Source organism: Dromiciops gliroides, chromosome 4 (genome assembly GCF_019393635.1).
Source record: "Dromiciops gliroides isolate mDroGli1 chromosome 4, mDroGli1.pri, whole genome shotgun sequence".
Classification (NCBI taxonomy): domain Eukaryota; kingdom Metazoa; phylum Chordata; class Mammalia; order Microbiotheria; family Microbiotheriidae; genus Dromiciops; species Dromiciops gliroides.
Window position 1 is genome coordinate 208,662,046 of NC_057864.1, and position 24,628 is coordinate 208,686,673.

The window sequence follows — 24,628 nt, forward strand, 5'->3', positions numbered from 1 at the left end:
TCTTCATCGATTTTATATTCCAATAAAATTGGACTACTCATTAGTCAAAAGAATGTACACAGTTCTTTAACACACTTCCTCTATTTCCTATCCCTGGAATAGCCTTCCCCCATATATCTACCTGTCAAATTTTTACCTGTCCTTTAAGAAAATGCTACCTGTTCCTTTAGGTCTCTCTCCTTTAATCTCTTTAGTCAGAAACTGTGAACACTTTTTACATTTTGTGCAAACAACTATTCTGTATTGTATTTATCTGAATATCTTTCCCATCTCATCTAGAAGATTTAAAGTTCCTTGCCAATATATTCCTGACATTAAGCAAATGTTTAGGAACTACTGACAAATCAATTTGTTTTTTATTTATGTGTATGAGTGTGTATAAATATGAAAACAGTGGGGAAGCTAGGTAGTGCAGTGGGTAGAGCACTCGCTCTGGATTTAGGAGCACCTGAATTCAAATCTGGTCCAAGCCACTTACTAGCCTTCCCTCAAAAGAAAAAAATAGTGTTTTATGGTTGAAAATATATAGTTTGCTTATATTTTTAAATATTTAAATCTATCAAATTATTAAAGGAATCTTAATGAACATTTAAAAACATCTTATTTAAAGACTAGATTTAAAATATTTCTGATAATCACTACCATAACATTCAATTAATGTAAAAATTCTTTAGAGCTTCAGGTAGATGTTCACCACTTAGACTCAAATGAATCTGTGATTGCATCCTTCTTTGCCCATTTTGCGTAACTCTTGTCCATATCCTTCTATAAGATCATCACACAGAGCCGACTCAATATGCTAGAAGACTTCTTTGATTATTCCTAACACGGTAGGGATACCTGTGGAGTAAGTAGGCTGTCCACCATCACTTTCCCTCAATGGTAACCAGCTTATTTTCTCTTCCTATCATAAATTTCTTTGATGCCTATCTTTTGTTACTGTTTTTCCTCACTGGTCATACATTGCAGCCTGCACACATTTACCATGTCTCTTCATTTAATTAATCAATAAACATTTATTAAATGCTTACTATGTGCCAGGTACTGTGCTTAGTGCTACAGATATATGAAGAGAAAAAGAAAAGGGAGTCCCTGCCCACAAGGAGTTCACAATCTAATGAGGAAGACAAACATGTGAACAAATATGGACAAACAAAAGTTATATTCAAAATAAACAGGAAATAATTAACAGAGGGAGGCACTAAAAGTAAGAGGGGTTTTAGGAAAGGGCTTCCTGTAAAAGATGCAATTTTACTTGGGACTTAAAAGAAGCCAAGGAAATCAGTATGTGGAATTGAAGAGGGAGAGCATTCCAGGCATGAGGGACAGCAAGAGAAAACGCCTAGAGACAAGAGATTAAGTGTCTTTTCATAGAACAGCCAGGAAGTCAGTGTCATTGGACTGAAGAGTATAGAGTTGGGAATAAGATGTAAGGAAACCTAGGTTATGAAGGGATTTGAATGTCAAACAAAATATTTTTCATTTGATCCTGGAGGAGAAAGGAAGCCACAGGCGTTTATTAAATAGGGGGTCTGACATGGCCAGACCAGAGATTTAGGAAAATCACTTTAATGGCTAGATGGAGGATGGACTGGAATGGGAGATGAGGCAGGCAAACTCACAAGTAGCCTCTTGCAATAGTCCACATGTAAAATGGCCTGCACTGGAGTGGTGGCTGTGTTGGAGGAGAGAAAGCAGCTTATTTGAGAGATGATGGAGAGGTGAAATCAACAGCTCTTGGTAACAGCTTATATATGTGGAGGGAGAAGTGACAAATAGTTAAGGAGTCAAGGAATTCCTTTTATGTGATCTTCATTTTAAATTCTTCATCGCTTCCACCTGTACTAACATCTCCACCCCAACCATTATGAATGGTTTATTCAAATAAATGTCAAAATCTGGGAAAGTCAGACCAAATTCTTTAGTTGTTATAGATCTCTACCAGGAGGTTTTGCAATGTTCTAAGATTTTATGTTCCTGGCAAAATTTCATCTGCAAAAAGGAGCTTCTGAAGGACCTCATCATCCACAGATAATCCATCTTGAACTCTAAATCTCTTATAATATAGTGATAAACATATTTGATAAGCATATATATGTGTGTATATATATATATATACACACACATATACGTATATGTATATGTATATGTATATAGATGTTTACCAAAGGATGTTGGAAAGAGCAATTTCTATTGTTCTATATTTCAAGGAACCTTGAATAATGTTTAATACAAGGATGGGAAGCACCTTTTTAGAAAATAATCTTTAAGACAGCATTTTGTTTTACCAAATCAAATTTTTTAAAATAAGCAACAAGGAGAATGAAATCTTTTATTTATTATATTTTTCAATCAATTTCAAACTGGCAAAGTTTAGAAATATAGTTTGAGAAAACCTCTTGTTCCCTAAAAGCATCACAGATTTAGGGCTGGAAGGGGCTTTAGAAGGAATTCTAAACCTAAACCTCTTTTTCAAAGATAAGGAAACTAAAGCCCAGAGATGTTATGATTTCCACAGGGTTACACAAGTACTACAGGACCTTTTTTAGCCAAGCTTTCTTTAAATTGGTTTTGTTCTCCACAATTTCTCTATGCTTAAGAATGATATAGTAGTTTAAAATATAAGCTAATTTAAAAAATTTTACAGATGGACAATTATAATCTTATGTTCTCTAATCATCTCTATAACAATACATTCTAGAATTTTCCCAGAAACCTAAATCAACTTCAATGACCTGCACTTTATATAGACAGTTCATTTCCCATTTTTGGACATCAGGACAACATTTTGAGTCCCAAGGTTCCTCTCCTTTTTTTACTGATATTGTCTTAGCAATCATCATTTCCAAGTTCTTGCAGTATCCTAGCATGTAGTTATCTAGGCTGGTGACAAATTCATCAAGGATAGTTGGTACTAACATTATTTATCTCCAGTTTCAAGTCTCTTATTAGTAATTTTTTGTTCTATCATTTCCAATGCAAAAGTCATTCTCTTTGACAGAGAAAACAGAAAATGAAAATGAGAGCTGAATAGCATTTCTTTTTCTGTCCTTAATTATCTTTGTCCTATACACTACAATTGTTGGTCCTAGTTCTGCTTTGATCCTCTTTTCACTCAACATATCTAAAACAGCCTCAGCTTATTCTGAGATGTAGCATTCCTGTCCCTATTTAAAATTGTATTTCTTTTTTTTGGTTTTGTTTTTTGTGGGGCAATGGGGGTTAAGTGACTTGCCCAGGGTCACACAGCTAGTAAGTGTCAAGTGTCTGAGGCTGGATTTGAACTCAGGTACTCCTGAATCCAGGGCCGGTGCTTTATCCACTGCGCCACCTAGCTGCCCCCAGTATTTCTTTTAATATGAACTTAACCATATACACAAACATTTCAACATGCAAAGAACAGGACACAACTGTGAATTTCCATTCTTTTGAAAGCGTATATTTAATAAGGTAACAGGACTGTTCTGTTTGTCACTTTAACTTTTTTGTTTTTATGTATTTTTAATATTTTACTGATCCTCTTTATTATATTTATTATTCCCCACTAACTCCGCCTCACCCCCACAGAAAAACCTCTTTTGTAACAAAAAGTATAGTAAAGCAAAACAACACAATGATCATATCTAAATACAAGTGATCCTCTTTTTATATAACACAACAGGTTTATTGTGCTCATTCTCAGGTACCCTACCCTTGATTCTGTCCAATGTATGTGTATGTATATATGTATATAAAAAATCTGAATCTGTTCCTTGTCCATACACATTGTTCTCTTCAGAGGACTCTTATTTTTCTTCTGCATTAGAATTATGTACCTAGTCCAAAGGATCCTAACTATCCTTTTTCTGAACTCTTTGAAATCTGCTTTCTCCAAATTTATTTTGCATGTCATGTTATGACAAGCTTTCCTCTCGTCTATTATGGACTCTAAGAGGGAAGTGTCAGTTTCCCTCAAAATCCCCATCATTTTCCACCCCAGCAACCAGTTCATCCCTACTACTGAGAATCAGATCTAGAATTCCCTGTTGGTTCTTCTACCTTTTGAAGGATGAAATCATTAAAGCAAGCCAAGAACTTATTATATGGTTTGTTTTTGGCAAAGAGTTCCAGCAGATGTCTGAGTTAATTCATATTCCTTATTATCTCTCTTTACCAGGCTTATGATCTAATTTCCCAAATTCTTCAATCTATTTCTTCTTTTTATCCAGTTCTCTGTAGCATACTCTGATGACAAAAAATCCTTCTGTTTCTCTCCCAATTGACCTTCACCCAAATGTTCCCGGGTCCCTCCCCTCATTCCTCCATTTCCTAGATTTCCTCAAATGAGGGTGCCTTAATATAGAATTTGAGTTACTCCAACTCCTCCAATTCTCCTGTTTCTTTTAAATAAAAAAAGTATGAAACGATACAAAGTAAAATGAGCAGAACAGTAGCAGCAACATTGCATGATGATCAACAATGAATGACACAGCTCTTCTCAGCAACATAATGATTCAAGACAACTACAAAGGACCCATGATGGAAAATGGATGGAAAACATCCAGATAAAGAAATGATGGACTCTGCAGATCGAGATACTTTTTTTCACTTACTTTATTATTTTTTCAAGTTTTCCCCCTTTTGATCTGTTTTTTCTTTCACAACTGTGACTAATATGGAAATGTTTTACATAATTGCACATATATAATCTACATCAAACTTTCTACCATTTTAGGAAGGGGGAGGGGAGGGATGAGAGGGAGAAAAATCGGAAATTCAAAATCTTGTAAAATAAATGCTAAAAAATTGTCTTGACACATAACTGGGAAAAAACTAAAATACTATTTAAAAAATAAGGAACCCATGAGATAAAATTTGCTTCCTTATATTAGGACCTTTAGTTCCTCTTGATTGCTGCTGAAACTTTATACATTTGATACACTGAGTTTCACTACTGAACCCTCTCCACTTTTTTTAGTGGATAAGTTTGTCCCTCTCCCATTCCCTTTTTAGTTTAATTTCTTATGTCTATATGAACAAAAAAAAATACACCCAATGTAGCAGAAAACTGCTATTTCCTACTATGACAGAATTCCTCTGTCCCTAGTTATCACTGAACAATGTTTTAGTAGAAAAGTAGAATTCTAAAAGGAATATATCTTTACATATCCTATATAATCAATCTTATTCTGATAATATAGTAGAATCCATAATATTTTAGTTGGTCATATTTTGACAAAAATAACAATAGCTCAAGTTTACAGAGAACTTTCAAGTTTATAAAGTGATTAATGTTATCTTAATAGCTCCTCATAACAACACTGTGGCATTTGGCAGAGTGTTATAATTCCTATCTTAAAGATGAGGAAAATGAGGTTATATAAGTGAACTGATTCCCCCAACAGCTGGAGGAAAACGAGGTTATACAAGTGAACTGATTCCCCCAACAGCTAGATCTACTAAGTCATAAAGCCAAAACTCAAACCCAGGTCTTCTGACTAAAAATACTGTATTTTTTCTGTTGCACCACAAAGGCTACCCAAAGACAGGTTTCCTATAAATCTTTCCTATTTCATACTACAAACCTTCTCATAGAGCCATGCCATTTTGAACCTTTGGTGAAAAATATATCACACAAATAAAATTTCAGTCTTATAAAAATCTTGTTAAGTCCTAAAGTTTAACAAATTAAACTAAAAAAGTAATTTCCCATTATTTCAATCATTTTTTATAAATTCTCTTTGTTTATGTTCTACCTTCACTGAAAAGTGATACATTGTGTTTAAAGGCAGAAGGGAAATTTGGGGAGGTGTTGGGAGATGGAATGATTAAAACTAATCTTTTAAAAATATAATCAGTAATTACAAAATCTGTTTGAAAAAAATAGAAATGCAGTAAGTGTGAGGTTTAAGCCTGCATTCAATTTCCATTTTTTTTGGACAGGTTTTCTTGTCAATTCCCCCATATTTTCGAACGTGAGAAGAGATCCTCCATACAGGTTATTTTTTTGGTTGTCTGTAAGGCTGTCAACACAAACTTCTTGTGTTTTTCTTTTTTTCCTCTCTATTTTTTACCTATTTGTTATCCAGATAAATTTATCCCTATTTATTTTTCTAGTCAGTTTTTCTCAGTTATTAGTAAGATCTAGTGTTTTAGATAATGCTTAAGATAGATAAATTTGTAATGTAGCAGGCTTTCTTACTAGGAAAAAGAAAAAAACCCAAGATTCATATTTCTTTTGCCATAGTTAAAGGTATTTTCTTGGATTACCTGAGATAATAATAGTATTTTGAGTTATTTAATGGGATTTTTAAAGAGGTGGCAGGGAATAGAGAGCTAGCCTTAAAGTCAGGAAGATCTGGGTTCAAGGCCCACCTATGACACTCAAATATACTGGCTATGTGATTTTGGGTAAATCACTTAACCTCTCAATGAACTCCTTAGGACTAAACTTCACAATAGTATCTGCACTGGGATACTGATAAATAAAAGTTTAGAATTAAAATGGTTGAGAATTAAAGTGTCTTTCTTTGAAAAATATTTTTTCCCTTAAAGAACTGAATTTACGGAATTCTATTCTAGCACTTATATAGTGCTTTATGTTTGCAAAACACTTTGCTCACAATAGTTCTGTGAGGTAGGTAGTGCAGTCACTATCTCAACTTTACAGAGTGTGAAAAGTATGCTAAAAGAGATAAGTGCCACACAGAAATCTTTGATGTAAAAAATCCCATTAACATGGATAGGAAAGAGGAAATTCCCATCTCTTTGAACCTATAAAAGTAATAAATGATCATTTATGTTTCATAAAAAGTGTTTTGGTGTATATCAAACATATATACTAGAAAAATGATCAAACCTTTATACAATATGCTTCATAAGTTATACAATTCCCTTGGTTATTCTTCTCAGGTATTCAACTACTCCAAAACTATAGTTCCAGAAATTGTATATTCCCAAATGTAACCAGGATATGAGAACATTAATTATAGCTGGACTTCAGAGACAGGAGGACCTAGGTTTGAATCTCAGCTCTGATAATACATTAAAAGTGTTATCACAATAATTCCTGTAATAGTTACCTCATAGGATTTGTTGTGAGGATCAAATGAGATAATATGCAGAGAGCCCTTTGAAAACCTCACAGCATTATATTAGTGAACTATTTGGGTAAGAGATAATAAGCACAGAATGGTACAGTATCTTTTGTTTTGTGTTAGTTTCGGAAAAAAAAAAAAAAAGGAACTTGAGAAAAATCATAGCAGCAACTGAAACTAATGCCAAAATTATTCTATGCAACATTCAGTTTTCTTGTATCAAAGGTTGGCATATCAAAGACATAATTACTTTGCTAGTTGCTTTAACTACAAAAGAATAAAACCAGAAATCCACTTATTAAGTCTTGGGTTTTAAGTTGTCATTATTAAGAAGTATCAGAGAAAATCATAATCTCTTAAGTCAAAGGGCAATAGTGAATTACAAAGGTATTCCTTCTTTTCAAATTAATTAATGTTATTTGCATTTAAATTAATTTTAAATATAAATTTGTTTTCTCAGTTATTCCTCTTCTACAATTTATCCTCTTTAATTTTCCTCTTATATGGTAGTAGTTTTAAGGATGTACTCCACTATTCTGATTCAGCATTTTTTTTCACTTTGCATTATTTTTAAAAGTCCCTTCCAGATTTCTTTGTAGTTCTCATAATTGTATTGTAGTATTAGTCCATTACACTAACATATTGCAAAACTCTGACTTTTAACTAGTCCCCATTGTTGAGGTATTAGGATTTTTTCCCCAGCTTTTTGCTTATAATGTTGTGATGGAAATCTTTTAAGATACAGTTCTTTTTTGTTTTCCTAACAATGTAATTATTAGGTTGAAGGAAAAGGTATCACTTTCCAATTGAATAATCATCTGTTTATTATTTTCAAGTAATATCTGTTTATAAAGGTGCACACTGAGGTAAAGTACAGGAGGGATCTGTACATATAGCTAGAAAATGGGTTGGCCAGATGTTGTACAATTTTTTAACTTGCTCTGTATAAAAATATTTTAAGCCATCATGTAAACTTCTCAAGGGTAGAGATTTTTAGTCCTGTCTCCTTTCACATGGGAAGCGCTATTAAGTGCCTTGTTGAATTATGATTATTAAATTCCTATTTTAAAATTGATTAATATAAATAACCTTAAATTTAACACATCCAAATTTGAACTCATGATATTTCTCCCTAAGTCCCTCCTTCCTATAGACTTCCTTATTTCCATTAATGGCATTACCACCAAACAGATTTGCCTCGGTCCTCATCTTCCACAGCTCTAACTCCCATATCCCAACAGTTGCCATGTCTTGTCAATTCCACTTCCAAATGCCTGACATCAGTCCTCTTTTCTCTGTACTCAGATGGCCACTACCCTAGCTCAGGTCCTCATCTAGGCTACTGTACAAAACAATGCCTCTGTTTGCCTCCACTCTCTCGTCTCCAATTCATTTCTATAGCTGGCAGAAGGCACCTGGAGAGAATATCTTCAGCTGAATGATGAGACACCAAGTAAAACCACAGAGAGTTAAGAGAGTGAAAATAAAGGAAGGAGAAGAGCCTATCTATCATATATGGCTTTCTCAAGGAGTTTAGTAATAAAAAGGAAGACAGGAATGGGAAAATAGGGAAGGATGGATAGATCAAAGGAGGCATAGATATGTCTACTGGCAGTAGTGAAGCAGTCAGTAGACAGGGTGAAATTAAAGATAAATGAGAGTAGGGATAATAAAGGGGAAATCTACTGAAGAAGATGGAATGGAATGTGATCACTTATGTATGTAGAGGGGCAGGGATGTGCCTTGGTAAGGGGATGGTTAACCTCATTATATCAGATAGCTGTAAACCCACCTGGTAAGTCACAAACTCTCAGTACTCTTGCATTAATAGAAGGTATTTTGTCATCTGGGAGTTCCCTATAGCAGAGCTTCTTAAACTGTGGGTTTAAGATCCCTATATGGGGTCAAGTAACTGAATGTGGAGGTCGCGAAAAATTTGGCAACAGTAAAAGGTTATGTAAACCTATTTTATATACCTATATACCTGGAGTCGTGTAAAAGTTTTTTTCTGGTGAAAAAGGGCCATGAGTAGAAAAAATTTAAGTCCTTCCCTATATCAATGATATCTCAGGTTCCGCTGCTATTACTATAGTCTTTATTATGGTTATTCAAGAAATTATGTTCTTCAAGCTAACAATTTTCTTCCTAAACTATACCACAATTTTTAAAATTGAAAGTTTCTAACAACCAAAAGTGAAAACATAAAATTAAGAAATAAAATCTCCTTTTATCTCATTCAGCAGGGTACAAAATATTTACTATTCTTTCCTATGAAACATTCTAAATTACTTTTTATCTTTCAATTGAACAGCTTAAGTTCTCCTCCAATCAATATGTTGATTAGCAACAATACATTTTTTTCTTTTTAAAATTTTTGCTGAAGGCTTCCCAGATAAAGAGGGTGAGTTGGTGTATGAAGGAGAGGGACACACACACACACACACACACACACACACACACACACACACACACAGTTTAAATGCAATATAAAAAGTAAAAGTCATTAATTAATTTTAAAAAAGATCTTAACTAAGTCTTGTGCAGCTTTCTGACTATATTAAGAAAGCAAAAATAATTTGTAAAAATCATTTAGGGGGCAGCTAGGTGGCACAGTGGATAAAGCAAGGGCCCTGGATTCAGGAGGACCTGAGTTCAAATCTGACCTCAGACACTTGACACTTACTAGCTGTGTGACCCTGGGCAAGTCACTTAACCCTCACTGTCCCATCCCCACCCCCCAAAAACCATTTAAAGGCAAATGGAAAAAAACACAATCCTTCTCTCTTCCCTTGTACAGCAGATGTTAGCTACAGAACATTAATCATTGTTGATGGTACCAATTTTCTGTCACAAGATCTGCCTTTCTATGTACCTCACACAAAGTAGGTGCTTAATATGTTTGCTGAATTGAAAAATATCCTGTATAATGTCCCTGTCTAATGTCAACAAATTTTTAAAACAGTATTTACAGATTATCATACCCATAACCAAAGTTATTAAAGAACGAGGACAGGAACTGGATCTGTGATGTCCATTAGTATAGGAAATGCCTAGAGAAACAAATTCCAGCTACCAATGCTGGAATTTGGCACCTTCTCTACAACTTACAGCCTCAAAGAGTTGCCTAAAGGACTGAGAGATTAAATGACTTGCCCATGGTCACAATAACAGTACGTGTCAAGAGGCAAAACATGAACCTAAATCTTTTGAACTTCAAAGCTAGTTTTCTATCCATTACACCATGGATCTTCTCATATAGGGTAAACAAATCAATGGAGACTGGAAAGGGATGTGAAATTGATTTTTTACTTCTAGACTCTATTGAGAACTTACAGTTGAAGAGAAAAAACTTTCACAAACTGAAATAGAAGAAAATGACATAAGGCTATAAACTAAGAGTTAGATTGTATAGATGAAGTAAATATTATAGACTACAGAAAAAAAGGATTTTCTGATCACCTCCTACCCCCTCCACTGTCATGAATACTGTGAAAATAGTTTTAATAGTCAAGACTGCTTAGAAATAACTGTGGTTTGCACATCATTTTGCAGTGACACACATATACAGAATGTCCCAAGTTTTAGTGTAGTTTTAACTGCAGAGACTTTTGGGACTACCTGTACATGGATAATAATAATTAACATTATTAAACATGTTTCAGCTATCAAATAGTTTATTTCAGAGTAACACTTTTCAAGATTGGAACCACCTCTACATTTAAAAAGAGTCTACCTTGTTCTTATTTGAAATCTTTTCAGTTTTTGCAAAATACAATTAAAGCATTCATGACTAAATTACAAAGGATTTCTTTCTCCATCTTCTCACACCAAGAATTTCCACTGGCTGTCCTCCATGCCTAGAACTCTCTTCCTCCTCATCTCTATCTCTTGGTTTCCTTTGAATCTTATTTAAGTCTCTTACCTTCTCCTAGAAGCCATTCCTGGTCCTTTTTTTTTTTGGTGGGGCAATGAGGGTTAAATGACTTGCCCAAGGTCACACAGCTGGTAAGTGTCAAGTGTCTGAGGTCACATTTGAACTCAGGTCCTCCTGAATCCAGGACCAGTGCTTTATCTACTGCGCCACCTAGTTGCAACCCCCCCACCACAGGTCCTGTCTTAGAGCCTTTCTTGAGACTGTCTCCAATTTATTCTCTATATAACTTGTTTGTCCATAACTGTTTGCATTAGACTGTGAGCTCCTTGAGAGGGACTGGATTTTTTTAGCCATTCTTTGTATCCTTAGTGCTTAGCACAGTGCCTGGCACATGAAAGGTGATTAACAAATGCTTGTTGACTTGACTAGTGGGACTTTTTGTTCCTGAAAACTTAGGAATGATATTTTAGGGAACAATAATCTCCACTAAAGTTCTACTACAATGTCTCATTGTGACATGAAGGTGACCACGGGTTCTCAAAGATCATGCCATGGAATCCAAGCTCTTACAGGTCTTATCACAACCAAGAAGGGGACATTTCTGACTTTGGAAGACCGTCTAGCTGAATTCATTGAGGATCGTCACCCAACCTGATCATAGAATGATGAAATGTTTTGGTCACAGCCTCTCATAAAAAATTGTCTACTAAATCACAGAACAGCAAGCCTTAACCTTTGTCTCATGGACCCCTCTGGGAGTCTGGTGAAGCTTAATAGATAAGAATAACGTTTTTAAATGCAAAAAATAAAATACTTATGATCACAAAATGAAGCCAACCATATTGAAACAGTTGCAAAAATTTTTAAAAATAAGTTCATGGATTGCAAGTTAAGAATCTCTTTCATAGAAGGATTTCATTTTGGCACAAGGAAGAGTCAAAGATAATACCACAGATTCTTATCTGTGGTATACGTCACATACATATATATTCCAATTTACACATGTACTAATTCATAGTATATGTGATTTATCAATAAAAGTATATTTTACTATTGATTAAACATAATAAGGTCCTTAACTATAAAAAGCTACTATTAAAAAACAAACCAAAACCTCTAACATGAAGCAAAAGGACTAAAGCACTAAAGCAGGGTTTCTGAATTCAACAATATTTAAGCACCTACTATATAGAGAGCCAGAGCACGTAGGTGTCAACAGTGGGTAGAGTGCTGGGTCTGAAGTTAAGACTCATTTTCCTAAGTTCAAATCCAACCTCAGACACCAGACACCACTTACTAACTGTGTGATGCCGGGGAAGTCTCTGAAGCCCGTTTACCTCAGTGTCCTCATCTGTCAAATGAGTTTGAGAAGGAAATGGCAAACCACTCCAGTAGTACCTTTGCCAAGAAAACTCTAAATGGTGTCATGGAAGAGTCATATACAACTGAAAAATGATTTAAACAACATATATAGTGCCAGGCACTGGGGGTGGGTGGGGTGGAGGGGGAACCAAAGCAATTATATTTAACTGTTATCTACTACAAGAATAAAACCTGGAAATTTTTTTTTTAAGGAAAGCTCTTCCTTAATGGACATTATGACCTCCCTTGCCAAAAAAAAAAAAAAAAGAGAAAAGAAAAGAAATGTTTTTTAAGCACTCCAATTTCATTAGCCCTTTTGTGGTTTATTTTGTTTTCTTTGCTTAGTTAAAAAAAAAAATCACACGGACAGTGGTCATCAATTTCATAGATCAGGATTCTAGATAGACTCATTTTGCTATAGTTCATTTTTTTTAAAGGGGAGGGGAGTGCTTAATAGTATTCCTTAATATATTTCACCTGAATGTTTTTATAAAAAACATTTAAGACGAATATTTCTTACCAGTTGAAATTCTCGACGTCGGTCATAAGCGTGCTGGATACCACTATCTGCCCATAATGCTCTTATTGCAGGAAGGTATTGCAAAAAAACCTGTGTTTCCACCATTCCCTGTGCTGCCATAGCTGATCGAGTGTCAAAAGCCATCATTTTGTCTCCATTGCCTTGATTTGAATTATCTCCCCAAGGAATATGAAGTTTCTCTCGAGCATCTACAAGGACCCTCACACCTTAAAAAATAAACAGGGTGAAGAAAATTATTAAAACTTGAAATTGTTTGTACATTTTTTAAAAAACTGGTATTGATTAAAACTTAACACTGCTTTAAGTTGATCACTTTTACAATCTCTACAAATACCCAGAGTATAAGTTACCAAGAGTTTTATAGATAAAAGTGGGTACTCATGATATCATTAACATTACTTTTTATTCTAATGAATTTTGAATCAAATCAAATCATTTCATAAAATAACTTCTGAAAAAAACACAAACAAAACAAAAAAAAAACCCAAAATAAAATAACTTCTGGAGTAGATAAAAACTGTTGAGAAAAAAATACTGCCACTTTTTTCTTTTAATGGACACTTTATTCACTCTGGCAGAGCAAGGCAGTAATTTCAATTCAATAAACATTTTTGTTTTTATTTGGAATTTTAAATGTAATCTAAAGATACTTATTCAGAAGACAACTAGCATCAGGATCTGAAGCTATCTGATGCTTCCCATACACTCTGGTCAACATCAAGATCAAGTCATCTAGGGCTTCCTGCTTGTCAAATCAAGTCAAGTTAACAGAATGGCAGTCTTCCCTGAAAAGGAGAGTTTGAGTGTGTGTATGTGTTTTAATGAGGACTGCTGAAGGGTAACTAACCTTACAGAGATTTTATTTCATAGATCCTAGGCCTAGGTATTTAAGAACCAATATTTCAATCACTAAACCTCTGATCTATCTTAGTAGCTATGAACCCAGATTCCTGGGATCCATCTGTAGAATGCATAGAAAATGGACTCATTCAGATGGATAAGAAAGACCCAAGAATAGGTGTTCAAAGATACTACTAGCTAGCCTTCAAAGCATTTTTTAAAGTCACTTAAATTGCTCATGAGTTAGTTAAAAGGTTAGCATCCATTTATTAATATGCCTTCTAAACAATATTTACCTACTTGGGCTTTACTCAATTTCAGATAGGAATGTTAAAACCTTTTTTTCAAAGAACAGGTTTTAATTTTAAGAAGGGGGGTGAGGAGATAGTAAGGGACTGAAAGGGAGTATCTTTATTTTGACTTAAATCAAACAAGGAAGGCTAAGTATATATGAAGATAATGAAGTTGTAAAAGGCTGAAGTATACTAAGGCTTAATTTAACTTTCTTAACCTATTCTTCTGAGAAGACCTTTGGGAGAAAAAAATAACACAAAGTAATTATTTTACTACTCTCTGAAGTAATCCCACTAAGAAATTACTACTATAAAAGACTTGAAATCCAAGACTACTTGAAGTAGCTACTCAGAAATTACATAAAGAAAATCTCAAAACACGAAAACTAGTAGATTGTAGGCAACAAATGACCTTGATCTCAATTTCTTCGAATTTCCTTCATACCAAAAACATCCATTTTTCTTTTAAACTCAGCCAAAAAAAGTATAGGTTGTTTGTCCCAGGGAGGAGATTTATGAGAAACATGCACAAAAAGTATTTTTGAATATAATAAATCAGCATGGTACAACACAGAGACAGCAGAATTTGAAACCAGAGGATCCCATCTCTCCCACTTACTATTTGTAAGACCTTCGGTCAGTAACAATTTCTCTGGGCCTCAGTTTTCTTATCTGCAAAGTGGGGTTGGGAAGGGAGGAGGTGGACCAAGTGGTTTCTAAGATCACTTCGCTCTAGATCCTGGTGCTTCTGCTACAAACTCCTGCCAAATCATTTTATGCAACCTGAAAATGTAGCTACATAAAAGAAGGGCAACGGACCTTAACATTCTTTTTTCCCGATTCAATTAGATAAAGCGATTCCTATGTAAGTGCCCATTACGGTGCTAATTAAACTGTGGCTCAATTGGGTGTCCCGTCCACACCAAGAAACTATACAAAAAAAACAGAAGCACTTGGGACTGTGCAAATAGCTGGGATGAAGTAGAATAACCACTATTAGGACTTTTTTGGGGGGAGGAAACACCTCTGCCTACAGAAACCGGTTGCCACCAGCACAGCCTAAGTCTGACAACCTTTAAATTTTTTTTAAAAAAGAGCCCAAGACAACCCACGAGAAGCCCCCACAGGCCGACGCTTGTGGCTCCGGAGAAGACTCCGATGCAAACAAGCAACAAAGTTTCCCTTTACTCAAACAAACAACAAAGTTTCCCTTTACTCAGGGTTTTTTACCAAAGGGAGGAGGAGGAGGAGGAGGTCAGAAACGATAATTTAAAGGACAGTGGTCAGCCCGAGGAGGGGAACGGTACCGGGTGGGGAGTGTCCGGCGGCCAACGTGGGGCCAAGAGGACTGTCCCGCGCGGTCCCTTCCACTGACGGTGGGGTGGCTCCCCGCCGAGTCACCCCACCCCGCCACACTTCCCTTCAGAGGCGAGGCCGGGGCGGGCGGCCTCTACTCGGGAGCACGGGGGTGGGGTGGGAGATGATGCCCAGGGAGATTCCTCTACACTTCGGGGGCAGGGTCTCCGGCCGCCGGACCGGTGGGGGCCCCCTTCCCGGTCCTAGGGGTCGCGGGCTTCATTCCCGTGGCCTCGGCCCCCGCCCAGCCCCGCCCCGCCCCGGGTCAGTGGGCCCTTGGGCTGACAAGGTCCCCCCGGGCCCCTCACCTTTGATCACGTTGCTGTAGATAGTGGCGCGGAACTCCTCCCGGGCCCGCTGGTCGAAGTCCTGCCCATGGATGATCCTCATCTGCTTGAGGAAGGTGGACTTGCCGCTCTCGCCGGCGCCCAGTAGTAGGATCTTCACCAGCCGCTTCACGTACGTCTTCTCCCGCGACAGGCATTTGTCGATCTCCTTCGACTTACGCTGTTGCTCGGCCTCGCCGCTGGTCAGCAGGCAGCCCGGGAAGCACACGGACAGCACGGAGCGGGACGGCAGGAAGTCCGCCATCTTACCGCCACCGCCTCCGCGGCCTCCTCCGCCTCCTCCTCAGCCGCCGCCGCCGCCGCCACCCGCACCTCCGGCGCCCTCCACCTCCTCCTCTGGCGGCGGCCGCCGGCCGGGCACCGCAGATCGAGAACGAGGAGCGCGGCCCGAACGCCGGGGAGGGAGGGAACGAAGGCGGGAGGAATCGAGCTGGGCGGGCAGGGCAGGGCAGGGCGGGACGACGGGGGTGGGGGAAGGGGGGGGGAGGAGACGGGGGTGGGGGGAGGACGCGAACGCGCACCCCCCCCCCCCAGAGCCTCGTTTCCTTCTGGGCGGGCTACGGAGCGCGCAACGAGTTCCTCCTTCGGCCAGCGCGCGCACCCTCAAGCCTGGGTTCCGCCTCCTCTGCGACTGAGAGAACGCGCAGAGCTTCTCCATTCGTTTCCCCCTTTCCTCCCCTCCCCACCTGCCTCTACGAGTCGCGAGCGAGCTGGAGTTGGTGGGAGAGGCCGAATGAGAGCAACACGTCACGTGACCTTCACAGGACTGCGGGCTCCTTTGGAGTCAGTAGGGTTGCTTTGCTACTCTCCAGTGCCCCAGAGTGAGGAAGTTGTTTGAGGTCGTGGTGCGAGCCTCAACTCTCTGCAGCCCTGGCGAGTATGTCAGCGCCCTAGGTAGTTGCTTGTTTGGACCACTCCCTGTGCGATGGGTTAAATGATAGATCACCGTCCTCCCTTTCCTGATTTCCCACGAAAATTGGCTGTTGGTTCTTGGATGTGTAGCCGAACCGCAAGGGAAGAATATTGTCTTTTTTTTTTTTTTTTTGGCGAGCGGAGTGGGAAGAGATTGACTTGGAGGGGAAATATGCAAAAAGCTATCGGTTCCACAATTTGTCTTATTCTCCTATATAGCCTTTCAGTTCGTGGAACAATTGATCTTAGCACTTCCCAACCCCACCCTGTCCATTCTTTCCCTGTCTGTCTTTTCCCTAACAAAAGCACAAAATTACTCTTTTAAGATTATGTTGGCGGCTGTGTATGGCATTCTTAGATGTGTGGAAGGACAGTTAACAAGCATTGATTAAGCAACTACTGTATGCCAGGCTTAGCGGTTGAGTATACAAAGAAAGGCAAAAACACAGCCCCTACGTTGCATTATGCTAGGAAGGACAAGATACAAAACTACATATGATATATGTGTATATGTATGTATGTATGTGTGTGTACATATACATACACACATATACATACCATGTAAATGAGAGGTCATCTCGAAGGGAATGGGGGCGGAGAAAAGATCTTGCTGAAAGAGGGATTTGAGCAGTCTTTTCTTTGAAGGAATTGGAAATATATGATGGTTGTTCAGTCATGACTAACTCTTCGAGACCCCATTTGGGGTTTTCCTGGCAAAGGTACTGGAATAGTTTGCCATTTCCATCTCCAGCTCATTTTACAGATGAGAAAACTGAGGCAAAAGGATTAAGTGACTTGCCCAGGATCACACAGCTAGTAAATTCAGAAGTCGGATTTTAACTCGGGTCTCCCCAACTCCAGGTCTGGCATTCTCTCCACAGCACCAATGGGACTTTAACTCTGGCCTTTTACATCCCTAAGAAAGTTTTGTATACCGTGCACAAAGATTACTGAACTAAGAGAAGCCTCAATAAATATTGAGTGGCAGCAGCCGGAGGGGTGAGGTCATGGTAAAAATTCCCCTAGACCGGGCATTCTATAATGCAGACCCTTCCCTATGAGGAAATAGATAAGCAAACAAGTTGAGGATGGAAGCAGAGAGAAGCTGGTTCCTGCCAGGTTATAGAGGATGTGGCCTGCCAACGGACTCTTTTTTTCCCCCTAATCCAAAAAAAGTTCAGGCAGGACACCTGAAAATACTTCTGGGAATGGAAACTTGAAAATCACAGCTGCTGGTAGTGAGACTTAAGTGGTGCCAAGGAAGCAGAATTTTTCATTTGTCCTTTACAGCTGTAAACGGAAAAACCATTTTTGCTTCTGCTTTGCTTCTGGCCTGGCAACCTAATTCTCATTCGTTTGTGTAAGAGCATGGGATATTTGCAGCTGCTTCTGTATAAAATCCTGCTATGCTGTAGACATTGTGGAAAGAATTCTTACCTCCAAGCCCCAAATGCAAGATTGGCCAGCAGAACAAGTAGGTAGTAAATGGGCAGAGGTGGATGAGCAGTCGTCCTAACCTTCAAGATGCAAGACTGTGAAATGGGACATTCACTTCATTCCTTTTGAGAATTCAATAAACATTTATTAAACCTCTCCTGAGGGTACAAAGGAAAAAGTAGAACAGGCCTTGTTCTTGAGGAGCTTATATATTTATTCAACTGGTGGATACATCGATATGAGATACAAATAGTCAAATATAAGATACAAATAGTCAAAGGAAAATTGAGAAGAAATATAAATGGAACCACTGGGGGAATCAAAGCAGGCTTTACAGGGAAGATAACACCTGAATTGAGCCTTGAAGGAAGACAAGGATTACGGGAAGTTGGAATGAGTAGGTTTAGCCAAAAGAAAAAGTAATTACAGCCAATGAACCCAATCCATTCTACAAATGCTAATCTGAATCTGCTTTCATTAAAAAGGAAGGAGAAAAGCCTGTAAGTCAGAGAGTTCACATCTTCCTTTTCCCTCCCCACCAAAGTGTACAGTGTGCATTCAAGAATCAAGGGTAGCCAGGGGGCAGGTAGGAGTTCCTGCTGAACCAGTTCATGTTGTTACAAGCCAAGTGTCAGAGGAAGGTGTTCAAAGTCCTATGCTTAACCTTCCTTCTGAATAAGCTTGACAACCCTGATGATTATTTCTGGAAGGCAGAACTTTGGAGCCCAAACCTAGAATTGGGCTGCCATCTGTATGACTACTCCCAAATGCTGTCTGCATGAGTTCCTTGAAAAACATTTAAACTGGGGATGAGAATGAAGCAGTGCAATACTTGGCAGAGCGGTATAAATAAAAGCATTCGTATTTAATATTTAAATGCCCACAGTGCAGATGGTCCAACAGAGGAGACTGAATAGTTCGGTAGGAAGAGAACTAATAGAGCACTGTCATGAAAATCCAACTAGGGAGAAAGGAAGATCAAAACATTTTAAAGATGAGCATTGAAAAAAGGTCATCAAATTTGACAACTAAGATATCCCAGGTAACTTTAGAGAGAGCAGTTTCAGTTGCATGATGGAAGTTGGAAAACAGGTTGCAAAGGGCTGAGGGAAGATTGAGAAGAGAGAAAGTTGGAGGCAAGGATTGTGGACAACTTTTCCCAAGGAATTTGGCTACTAAAGAGCCATAGATCTGCTTGATCTATGGTAGAATTAAGTGAGGGTCTTTTAAGGTTGGGAGAGACCTGGGCATATTTGTAGGCAGCAGGAAATGCTGGAGTAGAGAGGGAGAGATTGAATTATGCATGCTACTTTTAATTTATAGTTACTGTTTTCTTTATAATAAAGTCAGTAACTGATTTGGACTAAATCCAAGTGTATTCTGGTAAGTGGGCAGTGGTTTTGGTATGGCAGTCTATCTGTTTCATTTCAATGACATTCTGCATGGCAAATAGATTTATTCTAGGATTGGAGTATTTCTTCCTGACAGCATGTTACCAAATGGAGTTAGACACTACCAGGAGCTATCCAGGTTTGATGATTAATTAACATGTATTTCTATTCTTTAGTAGCCAATAAACACATAGATAAATAAGATAGTATCTATGATAAGATAACTGAGATAATTGACGAGTTCTTTGTGTAATTTGATTAGTATAGATCTAACCTACAACAATGCCCTTCCCTTCCTAAAATCTCAAAGTTCATCATAATGCAGAAAGTCATACGCCACCTTTGCAAGGTAGATAAATACATGATGTGACCTATAATGACTTGAGCCCAGATCCAGGTGCTGTTTTTGTGATCTTGAAGGGAAGAAGAGAATAGGAATTTATATAGCACTTAATATGGGCCAGGCACTCTGCTAAGTGCTTTACAAATATTTTCTTATTTGATCCTCATAATAATGCTGCAAGCTAGGTGTTGTAATTATCCCCATTTTACAGTTGAGGAAACTGAGGCTGAGAGATATTAAGTCTCTTGCCCCAAGGTCACACAGCTAATTTGGTCTAAGACCAGATTGAAACTTCCTGATTCCAGGCCCTAGGTTCCATTCATTTCACCATCTGACTGCCTCTAGTCTTGAAAAAGACACCTGAAAATGGGGGCTGGGGTCGGAGATAGGACTGAGAAGGGTTGGACTAGATGGGAGCAATATGACTTAAAAGAATTTTACCTAACTTTCCTCATTAAAATAACAACAACAACAACAACAACAACAACAACAACAACAACAAAAACCCAAACCACCCACTGAAGACATCTATAGTGGCTGCACTCTTTATAGAAGTTGTCCTTGCTGTTAGTTAGCATGAAGAAACAAACACTGAAGTTTCTGATAGGTGGAGCTAATAGGAAAATAAGGAAATCCTAGAGCCTTCCCATGTCAAAAGTCTAATACCCAAGTTCCCAAAGTTGAAACTTAGGGGCTAGTAGCTAACTTTACTCATCAAGAGATGGCACAGAGAGCCATGTGACGGCTGTAGGGATGAGATCATACGTGTAAAAATAGTTTGTAAACTATGGTCTGATATACATATCAATCAACAAGCATTTATTTTTCCCCTGTCACATGTCAGGTAGTGTTATTATTTATGTGTGAAGTAGGACTTTAATTATCATCTCTAGGCAGATGATCCCAGATCTTTTTGTATCTATCATCTATCTAATCTAATCTAATCTAATCTAATCTAATCTAATCTAATCTAATCTAATCTAATCTATCTATCTGTCTGTCTGTCTGTCTATCTCCAGTCCTAGTCTCACTTGAATTTGTCTAATATCACAACCTGCCTTTTGGTCATTTTGAATTTAAAGTCCCATTGGCAATTCAAACAAAAAATATCTAAAACTCTGTTGAGTGGGATGACTGTGGTAAAATAACCAATACTTTAGATCTTAACTGTGATGAGTTGTTTTTCTTTAATATTTGCAGCATTCCCCTTGTTTTGTTGTTGTTCAGTTGTTTCAGTCATGTCTGACTCTCCTTGATCCCTTTTGGGGTTTTCTTGACAAGGATACTGAAGTGGTTTGTCACTTCCTTTTCCAGCTCATTTTATAGGTGAGGAAACTGAGGCAAACAGTGACTTGCCCAGGGTCACAAAGCTAGTGTCTGAGGCTGGCTCTGAACTAATGGCTCTATCCACATTGCCACCTAGTTGCTCTTCTGCCAGTCTAATAATCCTCTCATAGAATGATAGAATTTCAATCTGGAAGGGATCTTAAAGATCATGGTTTCTCATTTTACAGATGAGAAATTTGAGGCCTTCAGAATTAAATCACATAATAGTAGTAATAACTTTTATAGAGCACTCTAAGGTAAGCACTTTATATGTTATGTTGTTTGATTCTCACAACAACCCTGTGAGGTAGATACTATTATTATCTCCATTTTACAGCTCAGAAAAATGAGGCCCTCAGAGTGAAACTAAGTCATGTATTAAAAGTAATAGTTAGCATTTATATAGCACTTCAAGGTTTGCAGAGCACTTTATATAGGTTATGCATTTGATTCCCATAACAACCCTGTGAAGAAGGTGCTATTATTATTCCCATTTTACAGATGAGGAAACTGAGATCAAGAGATGTTAAGTGACTTGCTTAGGGTCACAGAGCTAGTTGTTGTCTGAGGCAGGATTGGAATTCATGTCTTCCTGTCTCTAAGGCCAGCATTCTTGTGCACTGTGCCATTTAACTTTACTTATTACAAAGGTAATAAGTAACAGGGTCGGGATTTTAATCCAAGCTCTCTGGTTAGGCAATCCAATGTTCTTTCCACCACAAACTAGTTTGCATTAAGGTATCTGTAGCACGACTCGAGCTAATTAGATTTGGAGTTGGAAGAGACATTAGAGGTCATTGTATCCATCTCCAACTGTTTCATTTCACAAATGACAAAACGAATACCCGCAGCAGTTAAGTGACTTATTTGCCCAAAATTCCACAGGTAGCAGCAGAGGCAGTTTTTTAACACAGTCTCCTTAAGTCCAAATCCAGTGCTATTTTTAGTACCCAAGTCCAGTCAATTAGAGTCCAGTCATTTTGTTATAACAAATCCCGATGGTGTTGTCTTCAGAATAAGCTGTTTGTATTAAAGATTTCATTAAGAATCTAAGCAGAGGAAGAAGGGATTGATTTTAAGCAGTGGAAAAGATGATTTTAATTATTGGGTGCTTTGATTTCTGCTTTAGAAGAAGGCCCATGAACTGCTTACTGTATAGCAGCTGTGACCTCAGCTCATTTACAGCCTTTATTGTCTTAAAGATACCCAGAACAATCCATCTAAAACAGTGTTTGTGTAATGTACCATGTCTCTGAGAGTAGCCTTAGAACACAAAATTAAAGTTCAGCTAATGATGTTGTGTACATTGTGGATGGTTTTCTTCTAAGCAGCTCAAAGCACATCTTGAAAACATTTCATTTATTCTCACAATAGTTGGGTAATATGGGGTTTTTGGTTTGGACAACTGTATAATAATTTGTAATTAAAGTTAATCAAAAATATAAACTAGGTATGAACAAGTTCTATATAAATTTGGGAGAAGTAGAGTCAAGCCAATTTTCCCAGGTACCCTGTGTGTTCGAGGGGAGAGCACACCTCTGATTTGGGTAGATGTCTCTGTGACAACTATTCTTACTTTTTACCTACTTAATAAGTATCCTTTCTAAAAGCTAATTAATTCTGGCTAATCAGTGTGAAGATTTGAATAGGGCTCAGAAGCAGCACTACTAGAACCCTGAGTAGGTATCCCATCTGGGGACCTGGGCTTGCCAATTCAAGTAGGATTAGATAGCTGTTGCTGTAAGAAGAGCTACATATAACGTTTAAATTTTATTACCTAAACCTCAGAGCTTCACCATTCCAGTTCTTCACAATTACCTCTAGAATCAAATATTAACGCCTCTGGTATTTAAAGTCCTTCACAACCTGGCCCCAGCTTTCCTTTCCAGGTTTATGTAATATTTCCCTTGGAGGTTGCTAGGGCCATCCAAAATGGATTTCCTATCTACAGGCCTTTTTACTGACTGTCCCCTGTGCTTGGAATAAATGCCATCCTGACTTGCATCTTTTAGAATCTATAGTTTCCTTCGAGGATCCGTCCAAGTTATACTTTCTACATTAAGCCTTTCCTGATTTCCCCAGCTAAATGTGCCTCCCTTCATCAAATTTCCTTGTATCTTTTGCATGCTCATAGGGTTTCCTGACTATATTGTTGGTTCCTTTATTTGGCTTTGTATCTCTTGCTCCTTGTACAGTGCCTTGCACACAGTAGGTGCTTGATACATTCTTGTTGATTGATTAATGAAAGCTGAGTTATAAACAAGCAAGGTTCCTAATTTTAAATGTGATATTTCTCCTATGGCAGAATTTAAAACTTTAGAATCTGAATTCACCCTGCGTTTTAAAGCTTTCTGCTGTTCCCCACATGTCCTAGAGAAATTTTCCAAAAGGCTTTTTTTTTGTTGTTTTTAACATATAGCTCCCCTTCCCTAGGAGCACTGATTAGCATGCTTGGACCTGCAGCTTCCTTAAACCACTCCCCTGGCTGTTTGGCTCAAAATGGAGCATTGCATGCCATAACCTGCAGCCCTTCTCTCTACCTAGGTATTAAATAGCAATCAACTCTATCAGGTTGTGACTACCATCCAGGAGTTGCAGGTATCCTAAAAAGCACTGAGGTTTTTCAGTATGGTCTTTTTGCTAACCCTGGGTGTCACAGAGTAAGCAAAGAATGTCACCAACTAATTTATTTTAATATTGGTGTGTATTAAAGAGGAAAAGAAAGTATCCAAGATGAAATTCGAGGAAAGGCAATAATTAAATGAGTCAGAATGAACACAGGTTTTTAGAAGGAGAAAAAAAAAAGCATAGCCAAAGGTCACTTTCTTTTAGTTATATCTTTTTCTTAGTGACCTTAGACCTCATCTATTCCAATCATCCATTCGACAGATGAGAGATGAAGTGATTTGCCCCAAATTACATAGAGCTAGGGGATGAGACCTAAAGAGAGATGATAAGAAGAGAAGGGAAGGATAGCATATAATAGATGGATAGATGGATGGATGGATAGATAGAGATGATAGGTATGTAACTCTCTCTCTATATATAGATAAAATGCATATATAATATATACACATACATATAAGTATGTATATATATGTGTGTGTGTATATATATATATGTGTGTATATATATATATATATATATATATATATATATATATATATATAAACTGGTTTTGTCAATATTTCTTCCAATCAAGGTTAAATGACTTGCCCAAAGTCACACAGCTAGTAAGTGTTTAAGCCTGGAGTTTAACTCAAGTCCTCCTGACTCCTGGGCAGGGGTTTTATCTACTGTGCAACCTAGATGCTCCCCTCCTTTGAATGAATAATTAAAACCCTAAGCTTGGTATCATGGAACCTTGAATCATCACCTAGTCTATTTTCTGGGGTTGTCTTGTGGCATAGAAGAGACCCTGGCTCTCGAGGACTATGCCAGTGAAGACCAAATTCTATGAAACATACCAAACTGTAAAGGCTTTGGATCTGGGCCCAGCATTTAACTGTGTATCTGTTGCGTGAAGACAA

The 24,628-nt window shown here is 37.9% G+C and overlaps 1 protein-coding gene across 1 annotated transcript in view; it reads right to left on the minus strand.

Moving 5' to 3' along the window:
• GNA13 (G protein subunit alpha 13) overlaps positions 1-16,137 on the minus strand; it is a 63,820-nt gene extending 47,683 nt beyond the window's left edge. The window contains exons 1-2 of the mRNA XM_044002785.1: positions 15,651-16,137; positions 12,833-13,059 (exon numbers count right to left, since the gene is read on the minus strand). Of these exons, the coding sequence (XP_043858720.1) occupies positions 12,833-13,059; positions 15,651-15,933 (510 nt within the window). The 5' untranslated portion in view covers positions 15,934-16,137. The remainder of the gene's footprint in view (positions 1-12,832; positions 13,060-15,650) is intronic.
• Between the last annotated feature and the right edge of the window lie 8,491 nt (positions 16,138-24,628).